Here is a 14,094-nt window from a genome sequence, read left to right as displayed (position 1 = left end):
CGACTGCTGAAAAGAATCCCATAATTCTGGCAAATTGGACGCGGCGGTGTTTCGTCACAGAAAGTTCTGGCCTTCTCTCTGCGGGGCAACTACTGTGACACTGCATGCTCCCTCGCTCCAAACCACACCCGCCCACGCAGGCATGCACACACACACACACACACACACACACACACACACACACACACACACACACACACACACACACACACACACACACACACACGTACACACACACACACACACACACACACACACACACACACAGCCACGCAGACACACACACACACACGCAACCACACAATAAAGGAACCAGTCGTGCAAAAACTAAGTCAAAGCATCAATGCTGCAACATAGGAATACTTTTACAAGTAAAAGTATCAATACTCAATACTGCAACCATAGAGTTAAGAGTCCGTCACTCAAAATGTACTTGAATAAAAGTACAACAGTACTGGAATCAGCTTAAACCAAAAGTAAAAGTATATACTCGTGCAGAATGTCCCATTTAACTCGTTTTCAAATGTATAAAATATAAATAAATATTTTATCTGGAAACAAATGCCGTTACAGGGCTGAAGTGATTAATGTGTATGTTTTGTAGCCTGATATTAATGCAAATCTACAAATTAACTAGTAATTATAAAGTTTTCAACAGATATTGGTGCAGTAAAAAAGTACAACATGTGGCACTGATATGTAGTCGAGAAGAATTAGATTTCTTTTGTTTTACTTACTGTAACTCCAGTAAAGTAAAAGTAAAATACCTCAAAATTGGACTATGACCTGAGGTCGATTCTACAAATGTCTTCTAAATCCTGACAGTTTTCTGAAAACCCTATGTTTCTATGTCAGTGGTGCTCAACCTTTTTCCATCTCAAGGACCCCCAGAATTATCTGTATTTGGCCACCGACCCCCATCTGAAAATATGTTGTTCCAGGGACCCCCCCACCCCCCTCCCCAGAAGCAAAGATTTTAGTTAAAAGCATTCGCTCTGGAAGAATATATATCCAAAGATTTCTGCCACATTTTCACGATTAAAGAAAATAGCAGATCTACAAGCTCGTAGCGCGGCACTCTGTGCTGCTATTTTTCAATAGCTAAAGCATAACATAATGCTTTAAAACACCAAAAGGGGTTCAGTTGCAGTACTTCGAGCTATACTTTTACACCACAGCTTGAAATTCATCCGCCGATGTGTCGAGAGAGACGGAAACTATTTGACATGTAGCGTCAATCAGCGTCTTAACCCATTCTGGGCGGGAACCCCTTTTGGTGTTAGCATCATGTTATGCTTTAGCTATTGAAAAATAGCAGACCTACAAGCTCATAGCGCGCCACCGAGTGGCGCGCTACGAGCTTGTAGGTCTGCTATTTTTTGAAAAATCGAAGAACCACTGACATAGAAACATAGCTTTTTCAGAAAACTGTCAGGATGTAGAAGACATTTTTAGAATCTGATCTCAGGTCAGAATAGGTTAACGTGATGGAAGCTGCTCCTCCCGTTTGTGTTTTGTGTTTTCGGGGGAAGGAGGAAGGGATCGTCTTATTACAGAGACACGTTTTATTGGCACGAATCCTTCCAGTTGTCTCTCTCTCTCTCGCCATATTGTCTAACTTTTTGACAGCAAAGAGAGGGGGGGGAAAGAATAACAGAAACAGGACAACTTTCACTCCAACGCCAGACATATACAGAAGGCAAAGAGCTGACACCCAGTTTCTGACAGCTAGCGTGTCCCTTGTGGGGGGGGGTGGGTGGGGGTGGGCTGGTAGAAAAGCCTGGCCACGCCAAAGGATTCCTTTTTTCCCTCGTTTTGACAAGCACTTCAAAGTATAGAAAGGGAAAAAAAGAAGGGGGGGCAAAAAAACAACAGTGCGTTGACCTCGAGAAAGCAACGTCTAAAATGAATCGATGGGGACTCGTGCTCACGCGCATGCACACACACACACATGCACAAACGTAAGTATTACTAGGGCTGTCAGTTCACCTCTATAATCCAATTCGAATTTCATTGCTTAATTATTTGTAATTTTCGAAAATATTCGAATATTTACATTGTTTATTTTAGCTCATATTTAGCCTATAATAATACACGTGGCTGGCATGTCTTGTGAGTTTTGGGAAGTGCATATAGTTTTGACAGGTCTGCCTGCTGTGGACAGTGAAATCCTGACCATTAAACACGGGCAGAGGCAACGATAAAATCTATCATTCATTGTGAAGCCAGCAACATGTTGATGCAAAAACGTGTACAGTAGCTGCTCGGCCTGCTCCAAATTATATTAGCATTCGTCTGTGTCTGCCCGTGTAAACGCAGCATCGAGTGTGTTATTAAGGAGGACTCCTTGGCTTCTAACGATATGGACCCTTAAACTAATGTTAGCTCCCATGCTAACTAGTTGCTACCCTCGTCAGAAATTGACGGGCTAACACCACAGATCGGGTGGAAGATGCTGATATCACTTTGCTTGTGCCCGTGGATGGGAAATGAGATTTAAAAGGCTATAGAAGCGTGGATGAAAGGCAAGCACAGATGTGCAATAAAGTTGCGGCGTGAGACTGACTGTATTATGATTTTCGTTCTACCGGCGATTTCTGTCTGCGTAGTATACTAGTATCTATGTATGTGTTACAAGGGTTTGTGTGTCTGTCATTAAATGTGCTACTGTTGACAACAGCCAGTAAGCCCGCCCACCCTGTAGACTGTCTCTGATTGGCTTACCCTGAAATCTGGCCCTACTTTAGCCAATCAATGACCTCTTCTGCGACGTGAGCGGACGTGCACCTTTTCACATGCAGTGGAAGCGGCCGGGGAGATTTCACAGCGGTAGATCCGTTACTCAATACATTTAGTGAGCGGATAAAATAACATAAAACTAAATAAAAATATTAAATAGAATTAATAAATTATAAAAGCTCCATTCGAATGGCAATTTTAGCTTTCGAATATATATATTTTTTTTAATATTCGAATTTCTTTCATATTATGAAATTCGTTCTGACAGCCCTAAGTATTACTAGGCCTACTTCTGAGAACATAAACATTTTTTATTGAGGTTTGAAAAATAGCAGAAAATAGATAAAAGAAAACGTGTAACCAACAATAAAACAGGCCCATATCCGAAAGCTATAACCTCTGAAACAAACAAGATACAGAAAAGGTAGAGGTAGGGGTGCACGATTATGAAATTATGACCCATATCCCAATATTTTCACCACAGGAGGACCAAACTGTAAACAAGCCTAGGTCCTATAAGGGGCTTGGTCCAAAGCCTATTAATAAAGTATTCAATCAATGAATAAATATACTCTTTTTCAATACTGAATGAGATGAGTACACAGATTACATGTAGAATTTGGGTGCAGTACTTAGTTTAGACAGTTTTTGGTTTAGACTAGTCATTGGTTGGACCAGTCATTAGTCCTACAACTACAACCCATCTCAAACCCTAACCCTAACCTCCCACAGGGCAGCACACCTAAACTTAACCTAACCCATGTCTAACCAATGACTAGTCTAAACTAAGTATGCACCCCGTAGAATTTAACCATTCACATGTCACATTGTTATTGCGTAAATCAATATCGGTGAAAATTATCTGCATTATTTTGAGACCGATCCGATACCGATATGGTATTTTTATGGTCGATATGGCCGATTCCGATACCCTACCGATTATATCATGCATCTCTAAAAAGATAATACAGTATTATCTTTTTAGAGATGCATGATATAAAAAAAGGGATGAAAATATATACAGTACGCGGATACAGATAAATGCCTACAATTTGCAGAAAATAGCTGAGAAAAAAAAGCCAACATACAAGCTCAAAAGCTCTAGTCATCTCATACTGTGTAAACTAACAATAAAACAGGCCCAACTCTAACCCTGTGTCCTAACCCTGACCTCTACATGGCTAATCCTAACGTCAAACCAGATTTATTTTCTACCATGAAACTTTTTATCTTGTTGCGGGAAAATGGACCACGGAAAATGGACACGTTCTCACAAGTATAGTAACACAAGTACACACACACACACGTCACACGCGCACGCATGCATGCATGCACACACACACGCTCTACACAAGCTATCAATAAGAAGCCTCTCTCTCTCTCTCAGATGTTTCAAGAAGGAGCTGACAAGACTTTTCCACCAGAGGAGAACAGATGTACTCCCTCAAGAGAGAGAGAGGGAGAGCCGTGGTCACTTATTTATCCCCCCCCCCCTCCCTCCCTCCCTCCCTCCCTCCATCTCTCTCTCTCTTTTCAATCCAAAAGGGCCCTCTTCTGTCTTAAATGGGGCAACATTAAGTGTAGCCCGGGCCTCCGGGGGTCTCGTCCGCGCCAGGGGAGAGAGAGAGAGAGAGGCGAGAAACGGAGCACAAATTCCAGGGAATCTTGGCAAGTCCTCGGGATAGATGGGAGACCCCCCCCTCCACCCCCCTCTCAAACTCTCTTAACGGACACAAAGGGCTGAATAGGTAAACAAAAAGGGGTGTGAAAGACGGATGGCAGAATGAAGAGGGTTCGCTCTCGAGAGGGGGGCAAAAAAGGGGCGCGCGGGGGTACATTTTGGCGAGAGAAGAGCAGGGTGGAGGAGGAGAGGAGGGTGGAGGAGGAGAGGGGGGTGGAGGAGGAGAGGAGCGGGTGGGGAGGGAGGGCAGAAGTGGCATTCCATTCAGAAAAAAATAAAGAATGGCAAAGAAGTGACTCACTTACGTAGGAACTACTTCAAAAATAGCAACAATAAAAAATAGCTAATCTATACAAGCTTGCTGTGGCTGCCACAGTAGCAAACATTACAAGTCCATAGACTTGATCTTAAGGGTACAGGCTTTGGTTCCGACATATTATTGATCCGAAACCTCAATTCCTAACCTAACCATAACCGCAAGCACGGGAGCAGTGCATGTCGGACCATCGCATTTTCGCATGGCATGTCGGCGCGCTTCGGACCTTTGGTGTGTCGGAAAGACGTGCGCACCCCAATCTTAAAGGGATTAATGAACGTATGGCTGCACCAAGAAAACAAAGGGTTTTGTGTTGTTTAGTGTTGATCTTAAAGTGATTCATGAACGTATGGTTGCACAAAGAAAACAAAGAAAAGTGTCGTTTAGTGTCGATCTTAAAAATCAGATTGATCTGCAACATTCAGAGACGGAAAATAATACTACAGGAAGACATATATTAATATTGATATTATTGTACCACCCAGCAGGGTTGGGTTGCCCCCAAAAGGCCCAAATGACACGCCTGAAGGGAGGTGGGGTAGGTAGGAGAACGGGTGCCTGAATGGGAAGGGAAGGGAAATGAGTCAGACGGCAGGGCAAGAGTAAAAAGTTTTGTCTTCAGGGCATTTTATAAGAAGAGGGGGATGGGGAGCTGTGTGTGTGTGTGTGTGTGTGTGTGTGTGTGTGTGTGTGTGTGTGTGTGTGTGTGGTGGGTGGTGTGGTGTTAACTCAATCAAAAGGTGAATTCTACCTCCTGACTGAGCCGCAGTCAGGTAACCTTCCATTACGATCCTAATCCCTCTTAATAACAGAGCTGCGATGTCGGCGCTGCCCCATTACCCAGCAAACTGCCTGGGAGGAAGGGAGACGCTATTCCATTCCCCACGGACTGCTGCAGGGGAACGGGAACACGCACACGCACACAGCGTGTGCCGTGACTGTATACACAGTTACACACACACACACAAGCTCACACACACACACGTACGCGTCGCACGCACACACTGACAGACGTAATCAATCACAAATCCGTGGACTCTCAGCCACACAGGGGGAATCTTTAGGATACGGCAGGTTAACTCGCTATACTCCTATGGGGGAAACATTGAGACGTCTCTCTCTCTGGAGGCACACAGAGAGTCACAGACACTCTGGGGAGGTTTCAGTGCAGGTCAGACATGCGTGACGGACAGACGGACGGGGGTCAGAGTTGGTTCAAAGTTTCACTTCTTTAAGTTCTTTCTGGTCAAGGAAACATTGACCTCTGCGTGTCTGGCAGAGGTTAATGTTGGTAAAAAATAAGTTAAAAAAGTAAACGTGCTTTTGGTTTGATTACGTTTTGGCCATATAGATCAAAATATTTATATATTATAGAACATTCAAGTATTAATTAATTTATAAAATAAATAATTGAATGTTATATGATATATACATATTTTGAATGGTTCTGAAACATGTCATTAAATTGCAATTTGCGAAGAATTTAATTAACTTGAGACTATAAACTATATTATAATTCAATTATTCAATTATTTAAGCAAAGTAAGGCTAAGTGTGCAAGTCCTAGATTACAGGCATTCAGACCAGGTCACATCCACAATTAAATGTCAATGAATATAGACTAATTCAATTATAATTCCATGATTAGGAACAGGAGCATACATTTAAACAGCCTATTAACGGCCAATTAGGTCAATTACAAAACAATGTTTAATTGGCTTGGTATATGCTAATGTAGCCTAACAGGAAAAAAGTGTATATTTTCTTATAGTTGCACACTAAGTTACACTTAATTACATTATGCAACCAGAAAAGAGGGACCTAAATGTAACAATACATTATTTAATATTTTCTAATTGGACCGTGTGTATCATTAATGCTATCCTGACAGCAGAGATAATGACATATCAGGTTAATTAAATTATTAAAAACATTGACTAGTTCAAATAAATAAATAAAAATAAGAAAGAAGTCGTGCATACTGGTCCATGTCGGTTTATCTTGGTACACTGTCAAAAACATATATTTCTTTTAATATAGCCTGCAGTAGGCCTACTACAGTAAGGTATAGAATTAATGCCAACAAATCCATTCGTTCCAACAACAAACAAAAAAAAATCCCCTTCCCCACGCAATTTAAGGGCTTTGATACTGAAATGTCACAACCTGCACTGCACTGAAACATTAGTCTACAGACAAAAACATACGAAGGAAAAGTTCTCTGAAACTGAAGTGTACAAATGTAGGCTACACGCTAATGTTTATTTAATTAAAGTATTTACGATGTTAATGTTATAGTTTTGTGTTGCGTTTGTTTGTTTGTTGTTGTACCTGTACCACTCCAGCCCGTGGTCGTAGTTCCTGTCGAAGAAGTGCGGCTCCGCGCCCACGGCCCTGATGTCCGGGTGGACCCGGAGGAACTCGAGCAGCGCCCGGGTGCCTCCCTTCTTCACCCCGATGATGATGGCCTGGGGCAGCTTCTGCGTCTGCATGGCTCCCTGGTCGCCCCCCTGTTGTTGCAACAGGCTCAGCCGGCTCCCCGCGGCCGCAGCACCTGTAGTCCTACTCCTAAGTCTCGGCGACACATCCAGAGATTCCAGACTAGCTCCTCCGTACAGTTCATCATCCTCCTGATCGACGTCGACCCATTTCTGTAGCAGCCTCTTCCTCCGGAGCGCACCGCCGCCACCACCACCACCACCGGCGCGCAGCAGCAGCCGGTACCCGCCGGCCGAGTCGAGCTCCTCTCGCCCGGCGGCGCTGGGTGCTGCTGCTGCTCTTCTCCTCACCGGGGATGACGACTCCGAGGTGCCGGTGGTGGTGGTGGTGCATCGGCGGTCCCCGGAGGAGGTGACGCCGGTGAGGCAGTGCAGGAGGTAGACGCAGGTGAGGAGGAGCAGGGCGCACAGCATGAGCGCGGACCGTCTCCAAATAATGACGGCGGAGGAGCCATGATGATAGTACGGCGTTGTTGTTGGCGGTGACCGCGACGAGGAGAAAGACGCCGACGCGTCCAGTTTGTTTGTATAGAAGACGCGGCTAATAAACGCCATGGTGGTGAGGGTGATCCTCCCGGAGGCTCCCAGTGCAGCGGCGTGGCGGTGGGCTTAGAGTTGTTGTTAAGCACGGCCATCCTAGAAGAATGCACGCATCCTCTTTACTGTTGGAGCGAATTCTTGCCATTAAAGAAAATGCAGAAACTCTTCTCGTTCTACTAGCTCTGCAGCAGCCAGGCTGTATCCGATCCCACGGTGCCGGCGCGGTGGCTGACTGTGAGTAGTGGTGTGTGTGTGTGTGTGTGTGTGTGTGTGTGTGTGTGTGTGTGTGTACAGAACTGCGTGCGCGTCAGTCACTCAGTACACCCGTGTCTCTTAAAGAAATAAATACGTTCCCTTTTGTCACTGTTAAAAGTGAAAAGCCTCCTCCTAATAGCATGGACAAGAGGTGAGCTGCGGTGGGGGGAGGATTAGGCTCATAAATCAATCAGGATGAGAGTAAAGTAAGTTGAAAGTGTCTACTGTTGCGTTTTTTAAGTGGTGTGTGTGTGTGTGTGTGTGTGTGTGTGTGTGTATACATGTGCTCACCTCTGTGGCGTCCACAGCACGTGTGCGTTTTGTAAACTTGTGTTTGGCATCAGGCATTAGGATGGGCACAGCCAATGAGGATGTGCCAAGGTGAGAGAGACCGTGACAGAGATGACAGTGAGCCAATGAGAGCCCGCGGGGGGCGTGGTGGTGGTGGTGGTGCTTATTGTCAATAAGTGGAGAGGGACCTTATCAGTTCAGATCAGTGCATCACACACACACACACACACGCACGCACGCACGCACGCACACACACACACACACACACACACACACACACACACACACACACACACACACACACACACACACACACACACACACACACACACACACACACACACACACACACACACACACACACACACACACACACACACACACACACACACACACACACACACACACACACAGAGTAATATCTCATTATAGAATGAATTAATTACATGATATTCTACTGCAACTTTGTCATGCCAAGACTCCCACAATTATGGCTGCAGCACAAAAAATATGTTATGGCAGAAGCAAAGATTTGAGTTAAAATTATTTAAAAATAATAATTATAATCACAATTTAAGAAAATGAAGTGACACGCTACAGTATATATGCATATATGAGCTTGTATGCTATTTTTTGTAATAGCCAAAGTATAAAATATTAAAGTGGTTAAACTAATTGTGATGCTATATTCACCTTGAGAACCACTGTACTAAACTACGGTACTGTATTGTATACATTGTGTTCATGGAAACCCGTTTTGCCGTTTTGTCTGAACTCTGAACAACATAAATCACATACTGTAAAAGCATATATAAACGTCACATCACAGCACAGAGAGTCTAACTGTCTATCCCATATAGTAATTAACTCATTTTGGACGGGAACGGGAACCCATGTTGTTGTTAGCATCATGTCGTGCTTTAGCTATTTAAAAATAGCAGATCTACAAGCTCATACGAGCTTGTAGGTCTGCCATTTTTGAAAAATCGAAGAACGACTGACACGTAGAAACATTTTTAGAATCTGATCTCAGGTCAGAATGAAAACTGTCAGGATGTAGAAGACGTTTTTAGAATCTGATCTCAGGTCAGAATGAAAACTGTCAGGATGTAGAAGACGTTTTTAGAATCTGATCTCAGGTCAGAATGAAAACTGTCAGGATGTAGAAGACGTTTTTAGAATCTGATCTCAGGTCAGAATGGGTTAAAGAGTCTCTATGTCTAATCCCATAGAGACCGAACCGGAGCGTTATAGAAAGAATCAGTTTGAGGGAAAAGGAAGTTGCCGCCGCCCTGTTGTTCCTGCCTACAAAACAATACTACAACATGACGTAACGATATCATCCGCTCCCGACAGGATCATATTATACCCTAAATGAAATGGTGCACTAGTGGGGGGAGAGGAGGGGCCGGGCGTGACTGACAGTCAGATCGGTGAGATCCATTCAGGGCGTGCGAAAATATCTGCCGCGACCCGCCCCTCTAGACCAGAAACCTAACAGCTCAAGCTACAGTTTGACTGAAAACACACTTTCATCAATTTACAATTTACAATTTAGGCATTTAGCAGACGCTCTTAATCCAGAGCGATTTACATTAAGCAAGAACAAAAAAGCATGGGAATACATCACATAAAAACATTTATCATGAAACATGCGTAAGCTAAGAAAGAATCAGTCATAATAAAAGCGTGTGCACACAACACCGTTTTGCATGCTGCCGACACGCCCATACACGCATGTTTGTTCGCAGTGTGTCATCCAAATATGAATATAAGTGTTTTCATTTATCAAAATAAACTAGTGTGATAACATGTTGGTGTACGTTTCAGTATAGCCAGCCGCCCCTGGGGGGGGGGGGGGGGAATAATCACTATAGCCGATTTACCGAAGCTCAAATGCGTTGTGGCAACGTGCCACGTGTGTAGATCTGGAAATTTTCAGGGCATATACAGGTCAGTGGTACGACCACGTACAGTATAAACGTGTCTTTATTTCCTCTGGGATGCAGCACCACACTGTACACCAGAATGTGAACGCGGTGGTGCCGTTCCATCGCTGAGCGGGTTTCCAGGCAGTCAGACTCTGTGTCTCAGCCTATGTGCACATACTCTCCGGACAGGTTTATGAAGTGAGGTTTGGGGCCTGTCAGTGTGGAGGAGACATCTTTACTGCCAATATTACGGCTTTACGTTTCTCAACCCCCTCCCCAAATCCAAAAGGGCAATAAAAAGCCATTTCCCTTCTTTATATATATTTTATTTCCCCCCCAATCTTTTTTCCAAATTAATTAAAGTTTTGGACGAACCAAACTACTTTCTTTGTAGCGGTATATCATGGTTGCAATAATTTTGTTGGAGACTGCAGAGTCAGATATACTGAACTATATCGCGTACACGATCGATGCACATGGCACTGCACATGCACTCTGGGGGGAGAGAGAGGGCAGGGAAAGGTTGTCAGAAGCAGATGCTAGCATTAAAACAAGATTTACGGCACGGGGGATAATTTACGACGAGTTCCTTACGTGAACTGTGATCAATGTTACAACTTTCCGTACACGGAGTAGTAGTACACGCATGCTGGCGCTCCTTGGCTTCGGCAGGCCGGCCATGAAAATGTTTTTCACTCAATTTGAAGTGGCGTAGTCGCCCACTTTAAAAGCTCAATTAAGCGTGTTATACTTCGGACTTCAAACATACACACATGCTGCCACCCACTTCGGGGCCATGTGCTGGTGATGTCGTTCGACGCGTTATTGCGTCCGACGATGAGAAACGACTTTATTATTATTCCCACGGCGTCGTGATTAATAGCGCGATGGAGCTGCCTTTGAAGGAGAGGTGGAATCCGTCTCTCTCTCTCCTTTTTTTGCACAACATATTTTATGACATCGTGTCACGCAAACACGCCGTACATCATCGTCATATAACTGGACGGTCCAGCGGTGTTGTGCTGGCCAATAGTGTCCTGGTGTGCACAAAATGCACAATAGAGCCATGAGCGTCCATCGCGTGGGTGCATTTTGCACAGTGCAGATTGAGCTCCAGTGTTTCAAAACGCAGGTCAATGTTTAACTCGGCCCATGCTGGCTTTTCTTTCTTTCTTTCTCTCTTTCGTTTTTTGCGCTGTGAGAGGCAGAGGGACGTGCACACATAGTACATCAAAGAAGGGGGCTTCGGCCCCTGCCCTTCATACTTTACTTACTTACGCCTATTACCCCTTCTGGGGTTTTTAGGCCGTCGACAAGAGTTCTCCAAGCATCCCGGTCCTCAGCCAACACTTCCAGCTGTCCCCAAGTGTGGCCCATAGCTTTTGCATCTGCCTCCAAGTCTCTGCGGCAGGTGTTCCGTGGCCGACCTGCCCTTCATAACCGTCTGTAAAACAATTGTGAAAAAAAAATGTAAATGCCATTCTATTCCATGCCAGAATGCAGCATTCAGGTGAATTTGATTTTTTTTCTCCCGAAGTCTCCTGAACTTGAACACAGTATTTTGCGTTGAACAAATTAGTTTATAAATCCATCTCCACCAGCGAAAGAGTGCTGGGTTGTGTCCCGAAAATAGGGAGGACTGACAACTAATGGCATGACATGAGCAAACACAAGACACACGTACGCACGCACACACACACACACACACACACACACACACACATTTCCCTTTTTTATGGCTTTCACCTTTATTTGTTATTTGTTTATGGAGGGACAGACAGTAGGCTGACAGGAAATGGGGGAGAGAGATGGGAGAGGGGGGGGTGACATTCAGTAAAAGGCCGTCGTGATCGGGAGTCGAACCCGCGGCACACTGCCAGAGTGGATTACCAGGCCCAGGTGGCTGTCGTCAGCAAACATGATGATTATACACATAATGTTTAACGATGCAATCCTTTCACTGCAATAATAACAAAGCATAAACTCTGTTTTATAAGTTAAGTTTCTTTTTATTACTATCTATGTGCATATTTTAGTATGAAAGCCTGCATTCTTATATCCTATACACACACAACCTCCAGTATGTCTTAAACCACATTCCACCTAAAACAACAATTCAGACTATAGTACGTTTTTATGCATTACTGCTCTAGCTTTTATCTCTTTGTTTGCATTCCCAATTTCCCCCTCGCTTAGAATTAAATCATTATGCAAAAGTCTAATTACAAGGTTTTGTTAACTATGTTTTCAGGGGGATAAACTGATAAACAGTTTCAACTTTAAAACCCAACGACTCAGCAAGCATACTCCAGATTCCTGCAAGGCTGCGTCAAACCTATACAAGCGTATACGTGCGTGGTACAGTAATTTAAACCTACAAGCGTATACGGTACGTGCGTGGTACAGTAATTTGGATAAACGGCGGAGATGAAAGACAGTGTTTGCGCTTTAACATGCCTGCTAGACTGCTTGCACATTTTTCTTTTTTTTTTGGTTGAAAAGTGCCAGCGTCTGGGTGTGTAATTACACACTAAATGCTGTGTTTTTCAGGTTCTGACTAAGGAAGTGGGTCCCTCCCCTCCCGTCCCCTCCCGTCCCTATACCCCGGCCCGCACCAACATGGAACCCCTCCCCGAAGATGGCTGCTACGCTGTCGCAACGAGGGCGGCACGCGGTCACTATAGCACTGTTCGATGCTTTACAAAAAAACGATGAAATGAGAATTACTAAATCCAAGGCAGAACTCTTCTCCTTCTATAGTCTAGTCTCCGGCAACATGGGGCTGTATCCGATCCCACGGTGGCTGTGAGTAGTGTATGTGTTTGTGTGCGCGCGCGCGCATGCGCATGCGTGCGAGCCTGCCTGCATGCCTGTACGGAGGGGCGGGGGTCAGTGGCATCTTCTCCCCTTATGTTGCAGATAAAGAGAATACAAGGGAGGGGTGTGTTCTGGGCGGTCCCCTGGCATTGTCAGCCTCAACACGGGGGGACATTGTCCTCTCCACGCGGGGGGACATCTGGTCGAGGTGTCTGACTCGGAGGTCTCCGTCCTCCTAGACCCTCTCTCCTTTCTCGCCCAGTGAGCTGTGCATGGATTGAAACACTGGCCCGCACATTCTCATGCTAATGCCCTTCACGGAGCCCCACAGGCAGCAGATGTTGAAACATGTTGCTGTTCTTGTTCTTGTTCACTTGTTAAGAAGTTAAAAAGCGCCCCCGTTGTCATTATTTCACTGTCTTTCTGAGCATCTTCTGTTTGTCGTACAAGAAGAGAGAGAGAGACAGGGGAGGGGTCACGTCACAGCCGAGGGGCACCGGCCCACCCAGCCCGGCCCCCCAACTTATAGCTACATGTTAGTTAGCCCCCGGCCCGGCCCCCCAAACTTATAGCTACATGTTGACAATTGTTGACAATTTACATTGACAATTTCGTCAACAGCAAAAAGCTAGACTAAAATGCTAGGAAGGGACTAGTGGTCAAGAGAAAATAGCAGATCTACAAGCTCACAACACAACGCGTAGCAGCGCGACGCGTTGTCAGCTTGTAGATCGGCTATTTTCAGCAAGTGTATAAAATCAGTCATTACGACAACATCAAGGCCCGCCAAAATACATTTTAGTCGACTAAAACTAGACTAACACTAAAACATTCCAGGTGACTAAAACTAAATGTAACCTATTCAAGAGACTAAAATAAAAATGATTCCGCCAAAAACACCACTTCTGCATAAGTGCACCTGGATACATATAGTAACTTCCCACCACTGCACAGAGAACAGGGCAGTGGTTCAGGGGTAGAGTGGCCGGATGGTAACCGTAAGGTTGCCAGTTCGAACCCTGTGGG

General features: G+C 44.7%; 1 protein-coding gene across 1 annotated transcript in view; it reads right to left on the bottom strand.

Moving 5' to 3' along the window:
* Positions 1–7,938, bottom strand: part of LOC308333031 (heparan sulfate glucosamine 3-O-sulfotransferase 3B1-like) — a 62,597-nt gene extending 54,659 nt beyond the window's left edge. Inside the window, exon 1 of the mRNA XM_080789216.1 lies at positions 7,068–7,938. Coding sequence (XP_080645342.1) covers positions 7,068–7,789 — 722 coding nt within the window. The 5' untranslated portion in view covers positions 7,790–7,938. The remainder of the gene's footprint in view (positions 1–7,067) is intronic.
* Positions 7,939–14,094: the final 6,156 nt, after the last annotated feature.

The sequence above is a fragment of the Protomyctophum bolini genome (genome assembly GCF_963924005.1).
Source record: "Protomyctophum bolini genome assembly, chromosome: 18".
Taxonomy (NCBI): Eukaryota; Metazoa; Chordata; class Actinopteri; order Myctophiformes; family Myctophidae; genus Protomyctophum; species Protomyctophum bolini.
Note: the sequence above shows the minus strand (reverse complement) of the source record. Positions and strands in the feature narration are given on the sequence as shown.